At 41.9% G+C, this 27,654-nt stretch overlaps 1 protein-coding gene across 1 annotated transcript in view; it reads left to right on the top strand.

The window, feature by feature from the left end:
- ZSWIM2 (zinc finger SWIM-type containing 2) overlaps nt 1–19,162 on the top strand; it is a 50,866-nt gene extending 31,704 nt beyond the window's left edge. Inside the window, 10 exon segments of the mRNA XM_074967292.1 lie at nt 3,621–3,929; nt 3,931–4,114; nt 4,319–4,395; nt 6,971–7,011; nt 7,818–8,037; nt 9,044–9,295; nt 12,164–12,248; nt 13,423–13,544; nt 14,648–14,801; nt 17,631–19,162. Coding sequence (XP_074823393.1) covers nt 3,621–3,929; nt 3,931–4,114; nt 4,319–4,395; nt 6,971–7,011; nt 7,818–8,037; nt 9,044–9,295; nt 12,164–12,248; nt 13,423–13,544; nt 14,648–14,801; nt 17,631–18,446 — 2,260 coding nt within the window. The 3' untranslated portion in view covers nt 18,447–19,162.
- The last annotated feature ends 8,492 nt before the right edge of the window (nt 19,163–27,654 follow it).

Below are 27,654 nucleotides of genomic sequence, written 5' to 3'. Positions count from 1 at the left end.
GCACCGTACAAACAGAGTAGTAATCAATCTCTTACCCAAAGAGCTTATACCAAAGGAATATTTACTAACATCATAGATATGGTAGGAGATCTCACTAAATTACAGTTGTAAAGTTTAAAACCTTCCTAAGGTCACTGGTTGGAAGAAGAATAATTCTATTCTAGTCTATCTTGTATACATTCTTATACCACACATAATGCACTGCTGGAAGAATTCAGATATTTGAATACCTTCCAGCAGTGCATTACGAGTATGTCTACACTACAATCAGGAAGTGAGATTACAGCATACATAGACATACCAAAGCTAGCTTTGATCTAGGTTGCTTGAGTACCAATATCAGGGAAGCCACAGCAGCACAGGTGCCAGCTGCTTGAGGGTCCTAGGTGGGCAAGGCTAGACAGTACTGCAGCAACTTCACTACTAGTGTTACTCAAGCTAGCTTTGACCTACTACAGACCATCTACACGTCAAACTTCCAGCTCAGGCAGACTAGCTTTGATTGGACTAGCATGCTAAAAATAGAAGTGTACCTGCAGCAGCGCAGGTGGCAGGATGGGGTAGCTGCCCAACTAAGTACTTAGGGTCCTGGGCAGGATTGTACTTGGGATATCAAGCCTGTCCCACTGCTTGTACCTCCTGGGCTATACTTCTAATTTTAGCATGCTCACTATAGGGCATTTGGTAGCCACAGATTTATGAAATGCTGGCTTTTCCAAAACATTTGCTTTGATTGTTTGCCAAGTTTGGACCAAAGCATGACATCCAACATTCCACTATACTGTTATATCACCACATCTACATATGCACTGCATCTGAAGTTAAAACCAGACTTTTCATATTGCACGTCCATCAGGATACATTTTCAAATGTTCTCAATTTTTTTTAATATGTCCAGATTTTTCAAACTGTAGCAAAGGTACAGCCACTTTTAGTTTTCCTTTAAATGTGAGAATATTTCTTCTACCAGAGTATTTTCCCCATTCTTCCATAACTCAAAAACGGCTGAATACATTTTCCCTGTGAGTTAACACACAAGCACCTTTGCGCAGAGACCAAATATAGAAAATTCCGCCAAATAGGTGAATGTTTTGGAAATCTGAGCATATGAAAACAGAAGGAAACTGTTTATCAGTCGTATTGTTCAAGTGAATTGTGTGCTTAGCACAATGACGTCTTGGTCCCTGACTGGGGCCTTTACTAGCTACCATGCACAAATAATAAAAGAATAGCATGCACAATCAAGCAAACCCTATCATATCTTCAAGAACAAGTTGTTCAAACATTTAAGTTGATATTTTGATGTGCCCAAAGTTTGTTTCCTGTATAGTCAATACAAACAAGGATCCAGTTTTCAAACACATCCAAAAGGTTGATTCTCAGCTGTTGGAATCTTATGTGACCAAAATTATAAGTACAGACAACAGAAAATTATTGTGATGCTTGAAAAAAATCAGAGCTATTTTACAACTAAACATCAATGATTAGAGTTAGTTACACATGTTTTTGTTCGTTTGTATAACTTTTACATTATCTATCCAAGTAAAGCCTATCTGCACCTACTGCTGGACAGAAATATTGATACAAACATAAAACTCTCCTTTATGATAGATTCAGAGCAAATGTGTTTCTGTAATCAACTTGTAAAGCTAAAATGTACAAAAATGAGAATCTTCCTATCTGAATTAGCAATTATAGTTTATCCGCTTAAATTCACAGTTATGTCACAAGAGCATAGAAAAAGAGCTAGTTTTTATTATTCTTACAAAGTTGTTATGCAATAACAGGGAGCAGGGGTAGTGGAGGACACTGGGGATACAGAACTGGCAGTCCGTGGTCTCCTGCTGATCCCCTGGAATCTGTGCAGACAAGACTCCAGCCTCTTCTACCACTGAAAAAAGAGCAGTATCAGCCTACCTCCCAATGGAACAATTCTAAACCGAACCCGGTCAGATACGCGCACAACATACTTGAGCTAATATTGACACAAGATGGTAGGAACTGTAATATCCTCTGAATAGACACAATTCCATCATAATTACTTTCCTATACCTTTGGAGGAGCGATAAGCAGATGGTAGGAGAGGTTAAATCACTATGTGGCTTCAAAGAGGTCCGTATGATTTTTGTTGCTGAGTATTTTTCATTGAAATGGAATGAGCTGTCCATTTTTAATATTATTGGGGGAATTAATTATGTAAGGATGCCTAAAGAATGAGACTGGTAATTAATCGAAAAGAAAGAGATACATAAAATAACTAAACAAATAATGATCATCAATATTTATGTAAAGATTAAGAAAGAAACAAAGTGCAACAGTTCCCCCTATTGGCTCCACAAAAATCAGGTTACTAACAAATACTGTTCCCAGAGTGGCACTCACATTTTATTATATTACATTACTGGTACATAAGCAAGAAAAAATATATATACAACAAAAAAAGATTAATTTCAACTGCATAAGAAAATAATCAAATTTTTCCAAATGGTAGAGGACAAAGTGTTATTTTCAACCTTGAGGAAATGCTACAGACAGTGAAGAGTAAAGATAATATTGAATAAACCTCTGAGTGTTCTTAGGTTTACTTTTAGCTACTCAAAATAAAGAGGGAAATGCAAAAATGACATTAAAGAAAGGTAAAGAGTTCACACAGCATTTCAATTAAGTTCTAAATTAGGGCTGCTATTTCTGGGCCTGTTACCTATGATGATGTGAATGATTCTGGCACAAGGCAAGTATCCATTCCCTCCCAGCTGGTGTTGTAAACACTGCCCCTGACCATTCCTAAGGTTCTCCTGCAAACAAGCATCCCTTCCTTATCCAGATTGAATTGCAGCCAGGTCAGTTCCACCAAGATTTTAATTCGGTGAAGCAGACTCTGGCAGTAAGACTATAGAAAGGTGGAGCTAATGAAGAGAGAACATTAATAATGCTGCAGCGGAAGACATCTCACAATGGCCGTGAAAGATTAAAGGAAAAGGTAAAGCCCACAGGTGAAAGGCCTTGCAATAAAAGAGCAGTTACACACTGGGAAGAAGGGCTTGGATGCTGCTCCATAAGTCCCCATTATCTACTTGCCTGTTTGCTCCAAACCCCTCCCAGATGTCCCCTGAAGCTAAGTCTATTGTGAGGGAGGCCGTAGGATGTTGTGGTGGGGTTATAGTTCTATTTACATGTGATTTTTTTTTTTTTTTTTTACACCTTGTGAAAGAACACAAAATCAGATGAAAACCAAAGAATGGCAAAAACCTGGCGGGGCCGCAGCACTACGGCGGTTTGGCCTGGCCTCTGCCCCCCTCCACACAGGCCAACGCCAAACTGGAGTGGTGCTGCGACCCTGTGCACCAGGTCACAACACCGGCGTGGGACCAGGCCCGGGCCCTGCCAGGGGAGAGCGTGGGGTGGATTTATTCGCCAGCACCCCCGGCCGGCCCGCCTCTCCTCCGTACCTGGAATTTTGCTTTGTAATCCCCCCACGGCGGGGGGGGGTGGGCAGGACGCCCCCCAGCCTCTTACCGCGGGGCAGGACCTGACCCCCACCCCCGGGGCAGGACCTGGCCCGACGTGGGCAGGAGGTAGCACGAAATAACACGAATTTCCCTAACAATACGACGGAGCAGTCCGAGCCCCACGGAGCTGCGCGGCTCTAGACGGGAGCCCCGGAATCGAGCGCCGGGCGGAGGCCGATCCGCGGACGCCCCCGCAGCACGAACGCTCCGTGGCCTAGAAGGGCCCACGGCTAGAAGCCCGCCGCCGCACGCCACACCAGCAATTAACGGCTCCCGTGGCGCCAAGGCGCCGCGCGCGTCACACCCAGCCAGTTATCGTCACCGCGTCGCTTTGCCCCCGCCCGGCACGGGGGCGCGCGCGCTGAGATGCGCGGAATGCTCGCGGGGACGCGCCGTTTCTCTGGGGACCGGCATCCACGGCACCGGCTGCCGTTCTGGACCCTCCACCAACTGCCAGCCGGGACCCCGCCATGTCCCGGCGGCGGTGCGCCAGCGCTGGGCTGAGCTGGCAGCAGGACCAGGCGCTGTGCAGCACCATGCGCATCGTGCGGGAGCTGGGCCCCACCGGCTTCTTGCTGCGGGAGGAGGGCGGGCCCGCGCACCGGGTACGGAGAGATGGGGGGGGGCCGCAGGGGCGGGCTCGCTATAAGGCCCGCGGTGCCGCGCCAGCCCTGCCCGCCGCTGGGTCCTGAGTGACCCGCCGCCCCGCAGCGTCTGCCGGGGCGCCAGCCAAGGGGGCCGCGAGGTCCTTCCCAAGGCCCCCGCTCTGCTGCGCCGCGACCGACGCCGCTGTCCGTCTGTTTCCCCAGGTGCTCCTGGGGGAGCCCCACTCCTGCACCTGCGCCACGTTCCTGAGGGAGAAGGAGCTGTGCAGCCACATCTGTTGGTAAAGGCGTTGTTCCTGGGGCATCTCCCCCCTCTCCACCCCGGATACGGGGGCAGTGCCAGCCCTTACTCCTGCCTTTCCTCCAGGGAAGATGAAGCACTGGTGGTACAGATCAGGTGTCAAAACAGGACTTGCTGAAACAAACCCCCTTACCTCTTAACTTCATAGTACACGTGAAAGAGCAGGGAAGGAACCCAAGAATGAGGTGGCTGAATTGCTACCAATAATGTGCAATTTTCTCATTAAAGTTACCTATTTTAAATGTAGAATGGAGGGTAGAAAACTTCATATCTTTCTGGAAGAGAGTAGTGGGAGTGAACCTGGAAGTTACAGACCAGTGCGTCTTACTTCAGATTCAGGTAAATTACAAACCCCTAGGTTAACATCAACTGCTGGGGACAAACTAGCTGTACCTACTGTAAAGGAAAAGTGGTTGCTTTCTAATTTATCAGTTTGCTCTAGCACCTCTTCTTTGATACCCTGATCTCTGAGAGTACTTCATCTTTATCACCAGGAGAAAGCAGGCCTAGGATAGGTATCTGCCGCCTATAAGGACTTTACTTGCAACTTTAAGGCATTTTTGACTAACCATCTTATTTTATTTAACTCTCCCGCCGCCTATAAGGACTTTACTTGCAACTTTAAGGCATTTTTGACTAACCATCTTATTTTATTTAACTCTCCCCTTCTAAAGTTTCTAGCGTATTATGTTTTGGTATCTTATTTCCTCATTCCCCTCAGGGTGTTGTTACTATTTAGTGGCTATTTCTACTTTTTGAATTAATGCTTGTGTATCACATAAGACTCAAACAACAAGTTTCTCCTCATGTTTGCTCTAGAATTAACTTTTCCAAAAAGCAATCCATTAAAGCATGAAATTGTTTCTCTAAATGTTATGCCAGTGTGCAATTTAACCAATTAGATGTAGTCAATTACGTATTTCCACTCTAAGAGAATTCTTTGACTATGCAAACAAAATAGTGGATGAAAGAGAACAGGTGGATTTTCATTTGGATTTCAAAAGTGTCCCTCACAAGAGACTCTTAAAGAAACCAAATAGATCTGGGGTAGTAGCTAAAGTACTGTCATGGATTAGAAAATGGCAAAGAAATGGGGGGAAATAGCAAAAAATAATTGGTAGTTTTGAGGCTTTCAAACAACCGGCAGAGGCACAGAGGACCCCAGTTTGGATAAGACCTCATTTGTAGCTTAGCACTATAAACTTTTGTTCTTACAGTTTTAGTCCTAATATTTTCTCTCTGAAGTATTTAAGATGGCTGTTGTCCTTGAAATGTAAATGTGATGGGTTCGGTCACAAAGACTCCCTTGGGACTGTCACCTGACGTGCTGGAATGACCTCTGAGCCCATTTTCCCTGCCAGCTTCGGACTCCAGAACCCTGCCTTGTTGAGCCAGACTCGCTAGCCTGCTGCAACACAGACCCAAGTCTGGTCCACACCCCACAAAGCTGCAGACTTTAACCAAAAAGTGCTCAGCAGGTCACTTATCTCCAGCACCCAGACACCCAGCTCCCAATGGGATCCAAACCCCAAATAAATCTGTTTTACTCTGTATAAAGCTTATACAGGGTAAACTCATAAATTGTCCGCCCTCTATATCATTGATAGAGAGATATGCACAGCTGTTTGCTCCCCCAGGTATTAATCGCTTACTCTGGGTTCAGTAATGAACAAAAGTGATTTTATTAAGAATAAAAAGTAGGATTTAAGTGGTTTCCAGTAATAACAGATGGAACAAAGCAAGTCACCAAGCAAAATAAAGCAAAAACACACAGTCTAAGCGTAATACATTAAGAAACTGTTTACAGTAAATGTAAAATCTCACCCGCAGAGATGTTCCAATACGCTTCTTTCACAGATTAGACTCCTTCCCAGTCTGGGCCCAATCCTCTCCCCAAGTACAGTCTTTGTTAGTTGCAGCAGACATCTTTAGGTGGAAACTAGGTGTTCTCATGACTGGCCGCCCCCTTTGTTCTGTTCCACCCCCCTTTTATAGCTTTGGCACAAGGCGGGAATCTTTTGTCTCTCTGGGTCCCCACTTCTCCTTCTAAAAGGAAAAGCAACAGATTTAATATGGATTCCAGTATCAGGTGACACGTTCACATGTCCTGTGGGACCCCAGCCTCCATTCTTCCAGGGCTGGCCCACACGCACCCAGGAAGGTTTGCAAGTAAACAGAGCCATTTACAACCAATTGTCCTAGTCAGTGGGAGCCATCAAGATTCTAAACCACCATTAATGGCCCACAGTTTGCATAATTACAATAGGACCTCAGAGTTATACCTCATATTTCTAGTTTCCGATACAATAATGATACATGCATACAAATAGGATGAACACACTCAGTAGATTATAAGCTTTGTAATGATACCTTACAAGAGACCTTTTGCCTAAAGCATATTCCAGTTACTCATAAGCATATTCACACTCATAAGCATATTTCCATAAAACATTATGGAGTGCAACGTCACAGTAAAGTTGAAAGTAATAGCCAGTAGTTAGCTTTAGTTGACTTCCACAAGCAGCAGCTGATGGTTATCTTATTATCATTGTTAGGATATTGTTGAAAAAATTCAAAATTCCAAGAAACCATGAATGTAAGTATAATTATTTTTGCTTGCTTGTTTTATCTTGCATATAGAGTTTAAAGGCAAAGTTCTCTGGAGGTTGGATAAGCTCAGCTTTTAGATCAATGATTGTTTTCCGCTAACTAACATACCAACATTTTTATGCTTTGGGGCATTTTCAGAATTCTGAAACATGATACCTTTTTCCTATCTGTAATACTGCTGCTAAAGGTACCACTGTAAAATACTTAAAGAAAAATCTAGTCATTTGCAACACTTTCAGGGCCTTAGAGTAGAAGATCATGTGATTTAATAAAGCACATATCCCACTCAGAGTACCCTAAAACATTTTCAGATCCAAGTACTTCATTGATTTGGCAAACATATAATCCATTTTGCACTTGGACAGATTCTGCACGGCACCTAGTACTACTCATTACAGTAAGTGAAACTCCCTTCTAGCCATGTTTGTGCCACACAGATTCTGGGGGTGATGGGTCTCCTGGAATAAATTAATAGCTGCTGTTTTGAGTTGCTTCTGATCATAGCTAATACATATACACCACCATATTTTGGTGCTGTTTCAGGAAACCTGACTTGAGTTGTACAGAAAAACCTTTGAACCAATTTTGCCATAAAGATCAGATTTAGATGTGAAGTTGTACAAAACTATCATTACAAATTGCAAATGAGAAATGAAGATTTACAACATTTCTGGCACTAGAAGCACTGACAGAGTTGGTTCACTGCAGATGATTTAGCCTGACAGTTATTATAGCTGAGTATTAGTAAATGTAAAATTTTTGCCAAAGAGCTTTAATCTGAGTTTTCTATAGATGCTTTTCAGCTGGGTCTTCTGGAAGGAGAGATCAATGACATGCTTCAGCGATTACAGCAAGAACAGACCCTCTCCCCAAGAGCAAACACTCTCTCCACCAAAACATTTCAGAAAGAGGATGATGGATACATTAATCAGAAAGAAATTGATGCAGAGGCTGTCTGTCCTATTTGCCAGGAAGAGCTACTAAAGAAAATGTTTCCCATCACTTACTGCAGGTTAGATATATAGTTTTTCTAGTTTGTTTTCATGGTGGAAACTCAGAAAAAGTTTGTTGTATTAGCTAATGATAGCAAGTTTCTACACAGTTAATGTTGCAAGGATCCCAGTGGAGGGCTGGTCTTGACATGTAAAAATCATAATTTTAAATAGTTAATTTTTACCAATGGCTTTTTTTTTTTTATAAATGCTCTTTGAAACAAAGCAGTAGTAGTGCATGACTGTTGCACTGTAGCTGAAAAACTATTGTATTAATGATACTGGATTTTCTAAATGTTTATGGACAGGGTACAGTAATTGATGCCTGTTTCAGACCTTGTCTATACTCTACAGTTTTGTCGACAAAAGTCAGCTTTCGTCGACAAAACAGTAGAAGTGTACACGCTGCTATGCAGACATAATAAAAGCACCTCAACAAGAGGCGTCGGACTTATGTCAGTGTAGTTAAGATGCTGCAGTGTCTGTGTAGACACTGAGTTCCTTACATTGGCTGTCATTCTTGTCAATTTCATGAAATTGACAAGAAAGCCGGCTCCTGGCTCCCCAGCCAGACTGCTGCCCTGTCTCCACTCCAAGCTGGGTTGCTTCCCGGCTCCTTGTTCCTCGCTTGGAGCCCTGCTGCCCCTTGGGGTCCTGGCTCCCCGCTCACCACCAGGAGCATAGCAGCTGACCGGATTCTAGGCACGAATCTCCCCATCAGAGCCGAGAAACCCCTGTTGTCTGCCCCCTGTCCTGTCCCTGCTCCCAGCTGAGAGCATGGAAGCAAGAAGCCCCAGGCGGCAGCTGGACTCCCAGTGGGGAGCTTCGTGGAGCTGAGACCCCTGACTCTCAGTCCTCCACATTGCCCCTCTTCAGTTGGTGGAAGCACTTCTGCTGAGGACATGCACCACTGACAGAAGGAAGGTAGTGTGGACATCAGCCACTGCAGTAATTAATGTGGTGGCTGTAAGTTGACCTAAAATATGTTGACTTAAGATTGTATAGACATAACCTTACTTTTTGTAGGTACAGCTGTGGAAACAACGTTCACATCACATGTATGAAGATTTGGGCTGATCACCAGGGTGAATTGGAGAGTGACTCTGTGGTGAAGTGTCCCCTCTGTAGAGAAGAATTTGCACCATTAAAGCTCATTTTAGAAGAATTCAGGAACTCCACTCAGCTTGTGACTGCAGCAGAGAAAGTGAGACTTGACAAACACCTTGGACTCCCCTGTAATAACTGCAGAGCATTTCCAATTGAGGGAAAATGCTACAAGTATGTACTTTTAAAACACTTCTAGTTTAACCGTACAATTCCTTGTAACAATCTATACTTTACTACTTATTTCCCCTTTGTCTTTATTATAACCAACCAATGTTTCTCTGTGGGTTAGATGACTTTGGTTCAAGTCTGATTTTACACTCAACCCCTTGGTGCTGATTTCTGGTCAATTTACATTACAGTGATCGGTGTAACAGAATCCTAATGGGATCTTTAGCTCAATGATGTATGAGGTTGAGTCAGCACCTCAGAATTCCTTAGTGTAATGCATTTCATCTGAAGAAATATGGCTATATCCACTGAAACACACAAATAACTTTACTCACACAAGATGTTGCATTGCCAGTGATGAGAGTAAAATTATTTGTGTTTGCAGTGGTGTTGTAGCTGTGTTTGTGCCAAGATATTAGAGAGACAAGGTGGGTGAGGACACACAGGGTTCAGGAAGGTGCAGTCCAGGGAGGGGTTGTCATCTCTTACCCTTTAACCCAGTGTGCCTCACAATGCCTTGCCACTGTAGATCCCAGTTTGGGATGTTCACAGCCAGCAACAAGCATGCAGGTCAAGTGTCTGTGCACTACGCAGCCAGCCCTGGTTGAGCAACTCAGCAGCCTGTTGACGGCCCCTCTCTGGCTTCCACAAGCCTTGGTTAAGACCAAGGTGACCTCAATACATGCCCAGTCCCAAATTTTCCTCAAACCATGTACTCTGCAATGTCTAGCCCTTTCCTGGACAGTTCAGAGAAATAATAAGGTTTGTGTGTTCCTTTAAAGAGACAAAAGCACATCACAGCTTGTTTATTGGGGTAAATACACCATTCCCTGCAAACACATCACTGAGTTTGTTTATAATAAATTGATTTTATTTTTTAATAATAGGACAAAGGTTAAATGACACCAAGTAAAAGGAATAAAGTTAGAAAGGGTTAGGCCTGGTCTACACTACAGAGTTAGGTCAATGTAAGGCAGCTTATATCAACCTAACTTTGTAAGCATCTACACTACAATGTTCCTCCTGCCAATTTAACTCACCTGCTGTGGCGATGTACTAACACCACATCTGCAAGAGGCGTAGAGATTAGGTCAATGTAGTTAGGTCAACACACCGTCCATGTAAGACACTGCATTGCTTACATTGCTCGTTGCTGCCTTTGACAGCCCAAGCCCCACCACCCCACCTAGGACAGACGGCCAGGGCTCTCAGTGCCAGGGCTCTGGCTTTCAGTGCCCCACAATGCCCCACTTAAGTCCGTGCAAGCACTCCTGGTGAGGACACACACTGCCTACAGAAGGGCAGAGTGTGGACATCAAGAGCCAGTTTAATTACTGCAGTGGCTGCAGGTCGACCTTACTTAAGTCGACTTAATTTTATAGCATAGACATGCCCTTAAAAGAAAAAAAAATCTGAAAACGCATCTAAAACTTAATCTAGCTAGGTACAGGCTTTGTTCAAGACGGTTGTCTCTCACCAGTATTCTTCTCAGTTATGACTGACTTTTCCCTCGATCTGGACCTTCCACAGAAGTACACGATGCTGGCTACCCTTGTCTTCCAAGGTGAAGGATCTTTGCCTAAGCCCATTTCTCACCTATTTTCAGTTTCCAGAGACTTCAACCCCTCCTTGGTTGAAGGACTCATCTTTCTCAGCTTGCAAAAGCACTGGCCTCTCGTGTGTCTAGTGATGGATGCTCTGTGTAGCTCCACAGCTTGTCTGTTTCACCAACAGAAATTGATCCACTAAAAGATTTCCTCGACAGCTTGCCTCTCTCATATTATTCATGTAATTGTTTTCCAAATCAGGGTCATTGTGCTGACTAGTTGCTTTTTCCTTCAGATCAGCTGTGGTGAGAACTGCATCAAGGTCAAATGTACCAAAGCTATGTTGAACCATTTGTGTTTTAAATGAAATACTGTTCCGCTAGAATCTTCTTTTCAATAAATATAGACAGCCATCAAGTTATTTTAAATAATGTATTTTAAAAAGTGATTGTTCAACCCAAAATCACCTTTGGAAAATATTTTGCCCATCCTCCCCTGCAGCATGTGGCCACAAGGTTTGCTTTTTCCCTCCCCCCCTTGCCCTTCTTACTGAGAAGAGCATCCTCCAGGATTCCTTCATCTTGAATTACTTCTTGAACAGTAAAAAGAAAAGGAGTACTTGTGGCACCTTAGAGACTAACCAATTTATTTGAGCATCCGATGAAGTGAGCTGTAGCTCACGAAAGCTTATGCTCAAATAAATTGGTTAGTCTCTAAGGTGCCACAAGTACTCCTTTTCTTTTTGCGAATACAGACTAACACGGCTGCTACTCTGAAACCTTCTTGAACAGTGTGCATGTGCCACTTCATCATGAGCTTTAGTATACTTAGGAGAAAAATACAGAAATGTTGCTGTACAGCAAGCTGAAGGAATGTATATGGGTTTTCTCCTTCAAGTATAGAATCCACCAATGGATTTTTCTTTAGCAGACCCCTAAAAAACTTTGAATGGAGGTACAGGACCCCTTTGGAAAGTTAAGCCATAGTTCACGGACATCCAGGGGTCTGCATACCACAGGTTGAAAACCACTGTTCTGTTGTAATGACAACTTTTCGCTGACCCCTTTGAATTAGTCTGTGGACCCCCACAACACTGGCATACACTATTCACTTTTGTATAGAATTCAGCCAGAAAGAAAGCAACAGGTTTTATTTTCTAAAAACTTTCACTGGTGAAATGGGCTTGAGTTCGGATAATTTTATACTGTAATATGGGACTTCCTGATACTAAATAGTAGAATTTTCAACAAAGGTTTTTCATACATTAATAAGTTCTCCTAAACTTAACATTCCACTCTAACTACCTTATATTTTTGGTTTTTAGGTGCACTGAGTGTAGTGAATATCACCTATGCCATGAATGCTTCACTAGCGTTTGCCATCCTCCACATGTTTTCACCTTTCGACAGGTACAGAACTATATTTTATTGCATCATATCCAAAGCTCTCTAATGGTCAGACATAGAAAACATTTTATATAGGAATGTAAAGCTGATCTTGTTTTTTAAAAATAAAAACCACTGTTAACAATGACTGGGATTACCTGTGATGGACTGTAGACCACTATGAAATACTTAAATAGTGAGGAAGGAATAGAACCATAAACTGAAATGGTACTTCAAAATAGGCTCAATTGTGGGGGTGAGGAAGACAACATGACAGCTGCCTCTGTACTATTTGTCTTCTGTCTTGCTCTGGACCTTTCAAATTACTCTGCAGAACCTGGGAACAGACAGATAATGGGTCATTTCAGGGCTGGGGGACTGAATGCCATCATCCCCTCTCCTGGCCCTCATGTCCAGTGGTATTTTCTATGAAAAAAAATACAGAACCATACTGTATTAACTTCTTGGAGCCCCACTCCGTGGTAGGATCATCCTTTTAAAAATGCTCAGGACAGCCACTAGTTGGAGGAGCCCAGTCAGCATGGCTATATTGGAACCACAGTGTCAGGGGAGTGCTGGGAGCACAGACCTAGATCTAAGGCATGGGGTTATCACTGTCGTCTAGCTTGGCCTTCCACTGTGCCCTACCCCAGGATCTAAAAGTCTTGGGCCGTGATCTAGCCTATTATCAGTTGGTGCATTTCCATAGTTAACTAATTTTTACATCATTAATTCACTGTGTAGAGTCAAGGCACAAACCGTGTGAATGAGGATTGCCATAGGTTCAATGGCAGGTTCAAGTGTATACATTTGATTTTTCTGCAGCTTTGCTTCTAAAGACCCAGAAATATTAACTCTTCAAGTTTACCATCCATAAGGATAAGTTTGTTTGGGTTTTTTTGTTTGTTAGACATAAGGGCCAAGATTGTCCTCACTGTTGTGAAAGACAGCACAGCACTTCAGAGCTTTTGCAAAACCTCATACAACAAGAGAGCCTCTTAAAATACAGGGACTTCAGTCAGAATGGCGATTAATCTGTTTTTGTTGCTACAGAAAAAATTTGTTAAATTGTTTATGGTTTTGTAAATCATGAAAAGAGAAACTCATATTTTGGCTACTGAAAATTGGAGGTCTTTTTCTCAATTACGTATTGCACCATATTCTGTGATCTTTCATTAGCTCTTTCTGTATTCAACAGAAGAGAAATCAGAGGTGGAGGTCACTTGACCAAGTTTCACAATTGTCAACTCCAGGAGGAAATTTAAAAAGCATTAATCCAGGCAGTAATTCTAAAGAAGAGATGTTACATCTTCAGGAGAAGTAAGATAATAAAATTTTCATATTATTTAATGTAATCAATTTCAACATTCTTTAAAAACAATTTTTTTTCCAATTGATTAATATTTACTTTTGTTTATAGAAATGATCCTGTAAAGGGTAACAGGAAATGCTTTAGAGAAACCAGATGTGTATTAACTTTGTATCTTCTTAATCTTGTTAAAATAAAATTTTAAATGCACCTTGCAGGTGAGTGCGATTCTTCTCACCTGTGTTTAGAGACTAATGGCTTGAGCCTTGGAAAAACATTTGAAACCGTCACATTATGAACTACCCTTTGAATAGCTGTAACAAAATCTGCCAGCAAAAAGCAAAAACTATGCATTTAAAAGATTTAATGTGTTTGTGGAATTTCTGAGTGGAAAGAGAAAGTACCAGCAATATCATAAGAAAACCTTATGAAAATAGGCTTACCAGCCGGGTTTGCAAATGAAAAAGATTTGGATAAATATGCATTGAATTGATGTGCTTATTGAAATCAAACTCTTTGCAGTTCATTGATAACTAAGAGCTAGCATTGTACCACTTTGTACTAGAACAGAATACTGCTGTAGTGCACTATCTGCAACAGGATCCATACATGCAAACAAAATCTGTGTACACCTCACAGAAAGTCTTAGTGAGGAAGTATAGCCTTGTGGTTAAGACACTAGCCTGGGCCTCAGAACATAAGGATTAATTTCTGGGCTCAGCACAAGCTCCCTATGTGACCTTGAGCAACTCACTTGACCCCTTTTGTGCCTTGGTTCTCCCAGAAATAAAAAGGAGATAATAATATTTCAACCAAAAGTTATAGGCTTGATGCAAGAATTACTTGAGTGAAATTCTCTCACCTGTATAACACAGAAGGTCAGACTAGATTATCATAATGGCCTCTCTTCTGCGGAGATTAAGGGTCCACTGATGATGGTTTTGTAGCAAGATCAGGGCCTCAGTAATAGTGGCCAAACACATTAATCTATTGAACCATCAGCCTGTAAAGTGATAGTCCCATCACCAAAACTAGCCTGCCATTTTGAAAGTTTCAGTTTCTATTGCTATTTTCCTACTATGTACTAAAAACATGTTCTGTATTTTCTGTTTAGATCCAGTTGCATCCCAAAGCACATTGTAAAATCTTTACCTATGATGTGGATTAGAAAATGTAGCAACTTTCTTGCTCCAGGTCTCCAATGTAGGCTCTGCTTGAAGATCTTTTGCCTTGGTCAGTGTGCAAGACTCTTGCCATGTAATCACAAGGTAGAGAAAACTAAAGGCTCTAAATTTTACTGAACCCAAAACCCAATGTTCATGCCAAAATCTCACTGTTAGCCTGTGTGTTCATGCTTGTGGTTCAGCTCTTTAACATAGTCTAGACACTTCTTATTCTCTTCTGCAAAGTTGATGAAAATGTAAGCATTGGAGGGAATATGTGAAGTATTCTGTGTGCAGGGTTGTTGTAGGCGTGTCAGTCCCAGGATATTCGAGACAAGGTGGGTGAGGTAATCTTTTATTCTTCAACTTCTGTTGGTGAGAGAGAAGCTTTCATGCCTACACAGAGCTTTTCTTCATCTCTGGGAAAGCTTACTCAAGCTATGTCTCCACTACAGCTTATGTCGGCATAAAAACGTCACTCAGGGGTATGAATAAGTTCTCTCCCATCAGCTTAGAGCATCTGCACTAGCAGCGTTACAGCAGCCCAGCTGCATCGGTGCAGGTGCGCTGCTGTGAGCTCTGTAGTGTAGCCGTAGCCTCAGTGTCACAACTATATACAGGATGGAACAGATTGTTTAATATAAGTAGTTAATATATTTGAAGGAAACATTCAGGGTGAAGTGGGCCGTAACACCTTTCCAGTCATAGGGAGGAAAAGAAGGGGTGGGGAACAGCTGGGGGGGGGGGGGAAGAGTCAGTGGGCTATAGATTGTTGTAATAAACCATAAATTGCAACAATTACGCCCAGCCTCTCCAGCCTCATAGTCAGAAGCAAATCTCCCCACAGACCAGGACACACCAACTCAAAGGGGCACCACACCCTTCCAGAACAGATGCAAAACCTGCAGACATATCTCCACTGCTACAATGATTAACACCCCCCACAACACACCTTTCATGATCCATGGGTTCTACACATGTCTATCACAACATGTAGCGTACCTCATCCAGTGCCCTAAATGCCTCTATAGGTACTATGTGGGTGAAACCAGACAATCACTACACTTTCAAATGAACTTGCACAGGAAAATGATAAAAGACAAAACTACCACGTCCCCTACGGGTGAACACTTTTCACAAAGCGATCACTCTAAATCTGACCTCTTTGTCCTCTTCCTGTACAACACTTTCAAAAGACGAGCCTGGGAGCTTAAATTCATAAATCTTTGCTAGACACTAAAAATCATGGACTGAATAGAAATACTGGATTTATGACTTATTACAACAATATATAACCTACTAACAACTTCCTCCCAGTAGTTCTCTCCTTCCTTTCCTTTCTATGACTGGAGGGGTGCTAACCACCCACTTCACCTTGAATGGTCCCTTGAAATACGTGTTAACTACTTATGTTAAACAATATGTTACATCTTGTATTTAGCTGTGACACTGAGGCCAGGACTACATTACGCACTTACTTTGGAATAACTGTGTTGCTCAGGGCTGTGAAAAATCCACCCCCCTGAGCGACGTAGTTATACCAACATTAACTCCCCCATCCCTCGTGTAGACAGTGCTGTGTTAGTGGGAGAGCTTCTCTCGCCGACATAGCTACCGCTTCTCATGGAGGTGGAGTTATTAAGCTGACGGGAGAGCACTGTCCCATCAGCTTAAAGCATCTTCACCAGAAGTGCTACAGCAGGGCAGTTGCACTGATACAAGTTTGTAGCGTAGACCTAACCTGAGTACGTTTCCAAGACCTGAAGAAGAGTCCTGTGTAAGCTCAAAAGCTTGTTTCTTTCACCAACAGCAGTTGATCAAATAAAAAATATTACCTCACCGACCTTGTCTTTCTAATATCTTGGGACCAACACAGCTACAACACTGCAACCCAAGTTAAAAAGCAGAATTGACAGGTCTTCACTGCTATTTCAACCCAAGTTAGGATTTTTTTTTTCCTGCAGTGAAGACATACCCCGTGAGCAAATTCTTTTTCTCCTTTGGAGGGAGGAACATCTCTGACCTGTGCTCTGAGGGGTTTCCTGAAATGGAACCTATAGTATTTCTTGACTTTGGAGTGCTTAGCTTTTTAACCTTAGAGTTCTCTCAATATACATTTGTAGAAAAGAGCTTCACTCCTCTGAAACTCAGATGTCTTGCAACAAATTGGCAAACATTTGTGTAAATGCCATGGTTTGGGAATACCTATCTGATTAGACCACTCTAATACCCTACCGCGTGCATTATAAGTAGGCTGCAGGAGAAGTCCCTTCCCTTCTCCAGCACACCTTAGGAAGCCCATAGAAGACATCCTTTTTCGGATTTGCATAACTGCTGGGGATCTTCTAGTTGACAAACATGAACAACTATTTTTATAGCAATTCACACCATCCTGTAAAAAGAAAAGCCAGTGTTGCCTGAAAGTACACAAACAAATATTAATCTAACATCTATAGTTAGTATCTTTTATAGATTTCTAGAAAGAGTGCAAGTGAAGTGCCAGGAGAATTAGGCTAAAAGAAAAATACTGAAAGTCAACATTGAGTCTGTAGATCAGTGAGCATAGGTGCAACTATTTTCTTCAAGGGAGATAGTTAAAATGTATTTGAAATCTGAAGCACATCAATAAATGTATTGATTTACAGCAGCCAATCTAAGTTGAGGTAAGGCATTTTCCATAGTAAATTAGGGTTGGGACTTTTTACATGAAAGGAATATGCCAATTATACACTAATGTAGCTCCACTAATGTAGCTCCAGTGAAGGTACTTCTGGTTTATAATGGTAAGAGAGAAGAATTCGACTCCTTAGAATATCCTTTTTGCATGCAAGAATAATTACTTCTGTAGTATTCTTCCAAGTTGGATTAATTATTATATTGTTGATAATTATCAGGACACAGCTCCATGTATCTTAACTGACTCTCTTTTTTAAGTTCCACAGAGAATGTATTGACAACTGGTTATTGCACCGAAAAAATGCATGTCCTATTGATGGATATATTGTGTATAATCCATTAACCTGGAAGGATATATCAGCCATTCGTAATGTCAGTCAGCCAGGATCTCAGACAAATACTACCAAACTTGTAAAGCAGATGGAACCAGAGCTTTTCATACCTGGAATTGGATTGTTCTTCAAGCAAACACTATTAGGCCATACACTTGAAAAATCTCAAGATAGCCTCCAGAGACTTCATAACAATAAAGATCCACCACATTCTCAACAGGGTTTAACTTTAAATGGTTTAAGCTACTTTCATTTAGGAGATTCTGATTCTAGTCAGCACAACATTGATAGAAATTTAAGTCTACAGTTTTCCAGGCATGGTAAGGATTTAGCCCATAAGCCTTTCCAGAAAATACTCTCTCAAAAATCCTATTCTGTTACATCTAGTAAAGATGCAATTTCTAATGGTACGAGAGGCTTAAATGGAACTTGTACCAATAAAGAGAAAGGAGCAAAAGTGTACCACGCTGACCATGCTAACCCAAACAAAGTAGTTGCTTTTGAAGACAGGAATAACCATGAAATTTCAGCATGTGTAAGATTTCCTGGGAAATTGAACTTTGAGGATAATTTGGGGGGTACAATTGGCTTTACGTTCCCAAAAAGGGACAATAAGTGTGTGGGAAAAGCCAGACAGCAAAGAAGGCTTCTAGCAAGACCACCTAAGCATAAGCCTCTGAGCCTTAAAACTACAGAAGTAGCTTTATTAATGGAAGGAATTCCACTGAACAACAAGTCATAACATAAAGAATGTATGAAATATTTAGAAAACAGCTATATTTTTATAGTTTTAAACTCATGCTTTTTGTCTGAGTTTTTATTTTCCATTAGTGTATTCCCTAGAGGCTGTTTCTACCAAGTTTAAAGGTCCTTTACACCACTGGACTGGCTTAATGGAGTCCGAGAATCAGCTCCAATAACTAAGCTGAGGTGAATAAAGTTAAGCTGAAAGCTGAAATATTTATTGCAAAAACACTAATAATTTTAAAAAAAACTTACAGCTCTTAGTTGGCTAGTCAAGGATATAATAGAATTTCTGAGAGAACAGGAAAGACTTACAAGTTACAATATTGAAATAAAATATTCAAATTTTAACTGAGACTACAAAGTGGGCTTCAGAGTACTGTAAAGTAAGCAGATTTGACATACACATCTCACTTACACTAAACATAGGAATCCACAATGCTATTTTTAGTTGCTTTTCAGAGTAGAATCACACCATTAAAGAACAATCAAAGTTTGATGCACCATTTTTTAACCTCCAATTAACTTCTGCCAAAAAAAGGGGAACTTAATATGTTTGAGAGGCTACAGGGGGCCAAATATCAGGGTCTTTAATTTATCTGAAATTAATTGGAGCAACTAGTTTATCTAGTTATATCAAATTATGTCCAACTAGTATTTACATATTGCTGAAATACTAAGACTGAACCTGTCATTTTCAATAAAAAAGATTTAACACAAAGAACCTATTTATAATATTGAATTATATTAAAGCCATTCTTTCTCTGCTGACATTCTAACTCTTTTCCTATACATTTCCATTGACGTAAAAACAATATACAAGACATATTATGGTTAAATGACAACTCATTTTCTAAAAGTTGGTGGGCTGCTATCTGACATTGGACAAGGAGCTCTTGGGTAATTTAACAAAAATTGCATTCATTTTCAGAGTACAGACCAAAGGAAAAGAGTCTGTCATCTGAGGAGTAAATTTTTAAGATAATGCATAGGAATTTAGCCACACAACTCCCATTAACCTTAGTGTATATCTGCATCCCTGTGTCTTGTACTGTCACAGGGTAGGTACATCCCGTCAGGGTACTGGGTCACATATGGACAGAAGAAAGGGAAAGGCTGCATAGCAGTCAGTTAGGTCCCACATTAGTGACCCTGACTGTAAACTGGGGTAGTAGGGCCTAGTGGCCGGAGTCAATAAAGCCGCCCTCCCACTCAGGGCAGCGTGGTCTAATAGCCCGAGTCAAGAGCGTAGCCCTTCTACTTAGGGCAGCGTGGCCAAATAGCCCAAGTCAATAGCACAGGCCTCCTGCTCAGGATAGCATAGCCTAATAACCAGAGTCAATAACGCAGTCCTTCTACTCAGGACAGAAAGAAAAGGAGTACTTGTGGCACCTTAGAGACTAACCAATTTATTTGAGCATGAGCTTTCGTGAGCTACAGCTCACATCAGAGCTCATGCTCAAATAAATTGGTTAGTCTCTAAGGTGCCACAAGTACTCCTTTTCTTTTTGCGAATACAGACTAACACGGCTGTTACTCTGAAACTCAGGACAGAGTAGCTTAAGGGCCAGAGTCAATAAATGCGTCCACTTCTGGGGTACCCTATGGCTTACTGGCTTGTTGGGGAAGTGGGGTGCCACCTAGGGGTATGTGGTGCCCAGAGTAGGGGGACTTGGGCCCTCCCTGCTCCTCCACGTCCCAGCCCATGGCCCTGGCAGTGATGGGAGTGCTCACCACCAAGTCAGCGGGGATCCTCCCAAAACATGCTGGCCAGTTCCCTGGTTCACTCATGGGAGCAAAGTCTAAGTCCCCGGGCCACTTCCTACCCTTTCTCCCTCAGCGATACTCCATGGTTCCCTTGGGTCTCTGGGGTCCTCAAGCTGTGTAGCTCCTGCTCGTGTGTCCTCTTCTCTGGGTTTGTCAGGCAGCCTGGAGTCCATCTGGAGCTGTGTGTGACATGAGTCTGTAATCGAGGCCTGTAGCAACTCCCTGAAGAGATCCTGCATTCTGTGTCATTCCACTTCAGCAGCCTGCCCAGACTGAGGTGGGCTGCTTCCTTTTATACTCTGCCTCCAAGCGGAGCATGTGCAGCAGGGTCTGAGGGGTGGGGCTTCCTCAGCCTGCAAAGCACAGTTAACCCTTTGGGGGCTGGTGCAGGGTAGGTACACCCCATCACATGTACCAATTAGTGTATTAGTAATTGATTAACTTAACAGAAAAACTTCAAGTATTAAAATGTAGATATTTGTGATAGCAAACCACAAATTTTTTTTTTATGATTTGGTACTGATAAAGTGAGAAATGGGAGGTGATTTTATGAAACTTACTCAAATAATTTGACATCTGTCTTTTCCCAGCCATCTTTCATTGCTTTGGTCTTTAAATCAGATGCTGTAGATTTTGGTAGTGCTTGCAAACTCTCTAGTTGCAATATTTTATTGCTATCTTCCATCCAGTTGCTTCATATTATATTTAATGAGATCCATCAAGTATGCTATGATATAGTGTCTCTGTTTTAATATTTTTGTTGTATTTTTTTTTAAAGTACAACAATCTATCACTAGAACTCAACACAGCCTTTAATTTTGCAAGTATTTTTTTGCAGATACAAATCAGGTGGGGACCCATCAGATTGAGAAAATGTGGCCCTCTTTACTCATAGAAGTGGAAATAATCTATTAAAAGTCTATGATTTCCAGTAAAAAGAAAAGTAGTTCTTCTAATTTATAGCATATGTCTAATGAGATTACAGTGGTAATGGGATGCATTTTGTTGAATTATTGAAAACATACTGGATATGAAACTGTCAGTCAGGTGAGCGGCACATAAAGTCATTACGTACAACCAGGGAACTTCCCAATATTTAATAGGTCAGAATTTAAGAATATTTAAGCAACTAATGAGTGAGCTCTACTTAATTCACTAACAGTCTGAAGTCTTGTGTTAGAGGGAGCATTCTTGAATGTATATGGTTTCCTCTCTTGAGAAGAGAACATCAGAAAAATGGGTACCACTGAAGGGAAGAAGCAAACACACTCACTGAATACAGCTGAAGATTTGAGTGACTCCTGAGTGACAATTCAGGACACTTTTTAAAAGTGCATTTATAAAGTGGAGGGGAGAACAGAAAAAGGAAACAAAAAAAGTAAAGCAATGAAGGGAGGGAAAGAAAAGGAAGAGGGAAGAAAAGAGACTGACATCTGGTTCCATCCACTAAGAATCAAATTTTTTTTTACAAAATAGACTAAAATCTTTTCAAGTTTGTCTAAGGTCCCTCTTCTCCAAATGTGACCTGCTCATCTGCAGCTTAAAGGACATATTTGGTCCAGATGCACTGGGAGCACCAGAGACTCCAAAATTGTTGTTTATGTGGAGAAAGCTCCATAGGTTCACCCGACTAGCTTAACCTGTTAACAATTTCCTGAGAGAGGGTTTGAGAGATGAGCATCCAGTGCTGGGCACCAGTTGGTACAAAAGCAGGACAAGAAGTCAGCATGATGCTGTTGTGTAACAATGTCTTGCTGGAGTTGTGAAGACAGAATTACCTGTGCATAGCTTTGTTGTGGCTTTTGCCGACTCTGTTCAAGATGAACTGGACAGGTGGTCTCTTATCTGTAATCAGTATTGGGGCCTCATTATGCTGCATGGTGTACAAACGAGTAGCACAGGGGTTCTCAAACTGGGGGTCAGGACCCCTCAGGGGGTCACGAGGTTATTACATGGGGGGTCACGAGCTGTCAGCTCCACCCTAAACCCCGCTTGTTTTTAATTTATAAGGGGGGGTCGCATTCAGAGGCTAGCTATGTGAAAGGGGTCATGAGTACAAAAGTTTGAGAACTACTTGTGTAGCAAGATAGTCCCTGCAATCAAGAGCTAATATAAGAAAATACTTTTCAGTAGGTTTAACAATTGCAGTGAATATGGGGCAGAGTGGGAAAGAAACCACATATGAATGAAATAGATTAGGAAGGATACCCTGAGCTTCTGGGTAATATTCCATGACCTCAAGAAAATCAACATATTTAAGTAATAATTTCAGTTCTGCCTTTGGCTGCTCAGGAGCCAGGGAGTGGGACCAATACATTTGATATAATCGTGGGTACGAAATCTTTGCACCTTTGAAGAAAACAGAAAAGATGAGTGTGAGGTATCCTATCCAAGAAAGAGCACCAGTCAGTCACATGATATAAGACTGTATAAAGAGATATTTTCCCTTCCTAAAACCAATCTTTGCAGCCATGTGGCATTTAGAAACAAATTCAAATACCTCTATCCAAAGTTACACAAACATCATCAAGTCCTAAACAGCATTTAAGATCAGAATTTCACAGCAGTAATCTGAATTTATATAAAATGATGGTAATCAATACAGTACCTTTGGGAAGCTGTTGCTTGACTAAAGTGTACCACAAAAAACTCAATTCTCACCAAATTGCTAATTTTGCTCCCCTTCTCTGGTCCTCTTTATTCTTTTCCTAGTTTTATGCAATTTAAACTTAATTTATATAATGACACACATGACAAAATATCTCTAGGATTAGGACCTGAAGCCATTCCAGTGGTATCAGCCAATATCTTGACATTTAGTTAGTTACTGCTGAGTACAACAAACTAGCACAGCTAATTTGATTTAAAGCACATTCTCTACAAATCTGGTTAGGTAAATCAATCCTGCAAAAGACAACACCCCTTCATTTGAATCCCAAAGCAGCTGCATAACTAAAAACCAATTTCTCACCTGTTAATTTTGTGTGTGTGAGAGAGAACACTCTGGTACAGATAAACTGAGTGTTTTCCTTTCCTCTGGCCATTGGATAGGTGGTATCCCATCAGAATACAGAAGTTTTTTTACTTTGCTGTACATAGGTAAACACCTCAGTTGATGACTTCCAAAGCTGCAAAATATGGATTGTTGACCCTATCGTCCTAATTCAAGTTACTCATACCAGGCCTCGTATCTAATGAGACATTTGGGTGAGTGCCTGTTACTGGTCAGACCACAAAAAACAACAAGAAATTTGTTTTCCTTGTGGTGTAATTGCCAAAAGTTTGTGTGTGTCATAAATATAAAGGGAAGGGTAAACACCTTTAAATCCCTCCTGGCCAGAGGAAAAACCCTTTCACCTGTAAAGGGTTAAGAAGCTAAGATAACCGCGCTGGCACCTGACCAAAATGACCAATGAGGAGACAAGATACTTTCAAAGCTGGAGGTGCGGGGGGGAGGGGGACAAGGAGTTCTCTCTGTCTGTGTGTTGCTTTTGCCAGGACCAGAGCAGGAATGTAGGTCAGAACTCCTGTAAAGGGTTAATAAGCAGTCTAGTTAGATATGCATTAGATTCTGTTTTGTTTAAATGGCTGACAAAATAAGTTGTGCTGGATGGAATGTATATTCCTGTTTTTGTGTCTTTTTGTAACTTAAGGTTTTGCCTAGAGGGATTCTCTATGTTTTGAATCTGATTACCCTGTAAGGTATTTACCATCCTGATTTTACAGAGGTGATTCTTTTACTGTTTCTTTACTTAAAATTCTTCTTTTAAGAACCTGATTGCTTTTTCATTGTTCTTAAGATCCAAGGGTTTGGGTCTGTGCTCACCTATGCAAATTGGTGAGGATTTTTATCTAGCCTTCCCCAGGATAGGGGGTGTAGGGTTTGGGAGGATTTTTTTTGGGGGGGGAAAGACGTTTTAACCGAAGCTGGTAAGATTAAGCTTAGGGGGTTTTTCATGCAGGTCCCCACATGTGTACCCTAGAGTTCAGAGTGGGGAAGGAATCTTGACAATGTGGATAGGTCTGACACACTAGTTATTTGTCCAAGGAACCAGGAACCAATAGCAGGGTCATTGAGGTCATAGGGGCTGCTCAAGCTGTTGAAATAGAAGTGTATTTGCTCCACAGATTACATCACTTGAGGGCATTAGATGATTTTCTAAGGGGTAAAGCAAACAAACAATGCAATGCATGTAGTGAAAACGCTCTATGCCAATGGGAGAGAGCTCTCCCGTCCGCATAATAAAACCACCTCCGCGAACAGCAGAAACTATGTCAGCGGGAGAAACTCTCCCAGAAGTGTTGTCCACACAAGCACTTTTGTTGGTGTACCTTATGTCTCTCAGGGGGGTGGTTTATTCACAGCCCTGAGCGACATAAATTATGCCGGCATAAGATGTAGTGTAGACATAGCCTAAGAAAGAACAAAAGAAAGAACTGAGAGAGAAAGCAATTCAGATTTCTTATTCAACTTAAAATAGAGTAACCTATCAAGCTACTGGTAAGAAAGGCATGTTTGTTTCAGCGAGAGGACTTCTGATATATGAAAACAGTAATCTTTGCAATATTTATAGATATACAATAGTGAAACTCTTTTTGTATATCACATTACCTAGAGAAAACAATCACCCTGAACTTTCCTTCAAAAACCCCAAACAGCAGCAACCAACCACCTTCTGGCTGGAACTCAGGTTCCTGAGGGATGATAGAGAATTAACTTTATTTTAACCTATCATCTTTGTGCATAGAGAATTAGAGAAACTAGACACAGACCGCTTTGGGAGCCAGCTAGTAAACATTTGTTTAAAGATACAAACAACAAAGTATGTACCAGAGAGAGCGTGAGAATGAACAGGGTATAATCTCCTCTAATTCCCATTATAATAAACAAGGTTACATTTGTGCATCAAGAGCACTCTGTGTCTGCTGAACAGATAAAATATAATTGTAATTTAATTGTTAAATTGTGGGATTATAGCTCCTACTCATTTTCCAATCTCAGTTTCTCAGGGAAGTGGACTACACTCTTTTGAAATGAGAAACTGGTTGAGGCCCTGGACTCTCAAAATGTCAGTTCAATTCCCAGCTCTGCTACAGATTTCTTATGGACCTTGGCCAAGTCATTTCATCTCTCCATGTCTCAGTTCCTCATCTGTAAAATGTATTTCCTCTTTCACATCCAGTGTCTTGACAATTTATATTGTAAACTCTCGGTATTGTCTTGTACATCTGTACAGTTCCTAGCCCAGTGAAGGGTCTGATCACAGACAAAATACATGTGAGAGATGGGCAGCACAAAGGAAGATGTCAAATCTTAGATTTATTGATAAATCAAGTACCTCTCTTTAGGTATTGTCTTTGTGATGTCACAAAACAGTTACAATGTTGTTCTTATACTGCCAGGTTTGTCAATAGAGCCAGACTATTTAGATAACATTCTATGGAGAGCACTTCAGATCTTATTTAATCCTTTCATGGCTTCTCTGTGAACAGTCAACATTCCACTGACATTAACAGAAATTAGGCCTTACTGTTACAGTCAGCAATCTAGTTACTAAGGACATTTAAAAAAATTTAAAAATACTGACCCCAAAGATATAACTGGGGACCAAAACAGAAGGCAATTAAGTGTAATAATTTTAATTTTCCTGATATCTGCTGGGAGAGCAATACAGCGGTGCATAGACAATCCAGGAAGTTTTTGGAAAGCGTAGGGTACAATTTTCTGGTGCAAGTGCTAGAGGAGCTTTTCTTGACCTGCTGCTCACAAACCGGGAAGAATTAGTGGGGGAAGCAAAAGTGGATGGGAATCTGGGGGGCAGTGACCATGAGTTGGTCGAGTTCAGGATCCTGACACAGGGAAGAAAGGTAAGCACCAGGATACGGACCCTGGACTTCAGGAAAGCAGACTTCGACTCCCCTAGGGAACGGATGGGTAGGATCCCCTGGGGGACTAACATGAAGGGGAAAGGAGTCCAGGAGAGCTGGCTGTATTTCAAGGAATCCCTGTTGAGGTTACAGGGACAAACCATCCCGATGAGTCGAAAGAATAGTAAATATGGCAGGCGACCAGCTTGGCTTAACGGTGAAATCCTAGCGGATCTTAAACATAAAAAAGAAGCTTACAAGAAGTCAAAGGTAGGACATATGACCAGGGATGAGTATAAAAATATTGCTCGGGCATGTAGGAGTGAAATCAGGAAGGCCAAATCACACCTGGAGCTGCAGCTAGCAAGAGATGTCAAGAGTAACAAGAAGGGTTTCTTCAGGTATGTTGGCAACAAGAAGAAAGCCAAGGAAAGTGTGGGCCCCTTACTGAATGAGGGAGGCAACCTAGTGACAGAGGATGTGGAAAAAGCTAATGGACTCAATGCTTTTTTTGCCTCTGTCTTCACGAACAAGGTCAGCTCCCAGACTGCTGCGCTGGGCGTCACAGCATGGGGAGTAGATGGCCAGCCCTCAGTGGAGAAAGAGGTGGTTAGGGACTATTTAGAAAAGCTGGACGTGCACAAGTCCATGGGGCCGGACGAGTTGCATCCGAGAGTGCTAAAGGAACTGGCGGATGTGATTGCAGAGCCATTGGCCATTATCTTTGAAAACTCGTGGCGAACGGGGGAAGTCCCAGATGACTGGAAAAAGGCTAATGTAGTGCCAATCTTTAAAAAAGGGAAGGAGGAGGATCCTGGGAACTACAGGCCAGTCAGCCTCACCTCAGTCCCCAGAAAAATCATGGAGCAGGTCCTCAAGGAATCAATCCTGAAGCACTTACACGAGAGGAAAGTGATCAGGAACAGTCAGCATGGATTCACCAAGGGTAGTCATGCCTGACTAATCTAATCGCCTTCTATGATGAGATTACTGATTCTGTGGATGAAGGGAAAGCAGTGGATGTATTGTTTCTTGACTTTAGCAAAGCTTTTGACACGGTCTCCCACAGTATTCTTGTCAGCAAGTTAAAGAAGTATGGGCTGGATGAATGCACTATAAGGTGGGTAGAAAGTTGGCTAGATTGTCGGGCTCAACGGGTAGTGATCAATGGCTCCATATCTAGTTGGCAGCCGGTGTCAAGTGGAGTGCCCCAGGGGTCGGTCCTGGGGCCGGTTTTGTTCAATATCTTCATAAATGATCTGGAGGATGGTGTGGATTGCACTCTCAGCAAATTTGCGGATGATACTAAACTGGGAGGAATGGTAGATACACTGGAGGGCAGGGATAGGATACAGAGGGACCTAGACAAATTGGAGGATTGGGCCAAAAGAAACCTGATGAGGTTCAATAAGGATAAGTGCAGGGTCCTGCACTTAGGACGGAAGAACCCAATGCACAGCTACAGACTAGGGACCGAATGGCTAGGCAGCAGTTCTGCGGAAAAGGACCTAGGGGTTACAGTGGACGAGAAGCTGGATATGAGTCAGCAGTGTGCCCTTGTTGCCAAGAAG

The sequence above is a fragment of the Natator depressus genome, chromosome 11 (genome assembly GCF_965152275.1).
Source record: "Natator depressus isolate rNatDep1 chromosome 11, rNatDep2.hap1, whole genome shotgun sequence".
NCBI classification, from domain to species: Eukaryota; Metazoa; Chordata; order Testudines; family Cheloniidae; genus Natator; species Natator depressus.
The sequence above is the reverse complement of the archived record's forward strand: the minus strand, read 5'-3'. Positions and strand labels throughout refer to the sequence as shown.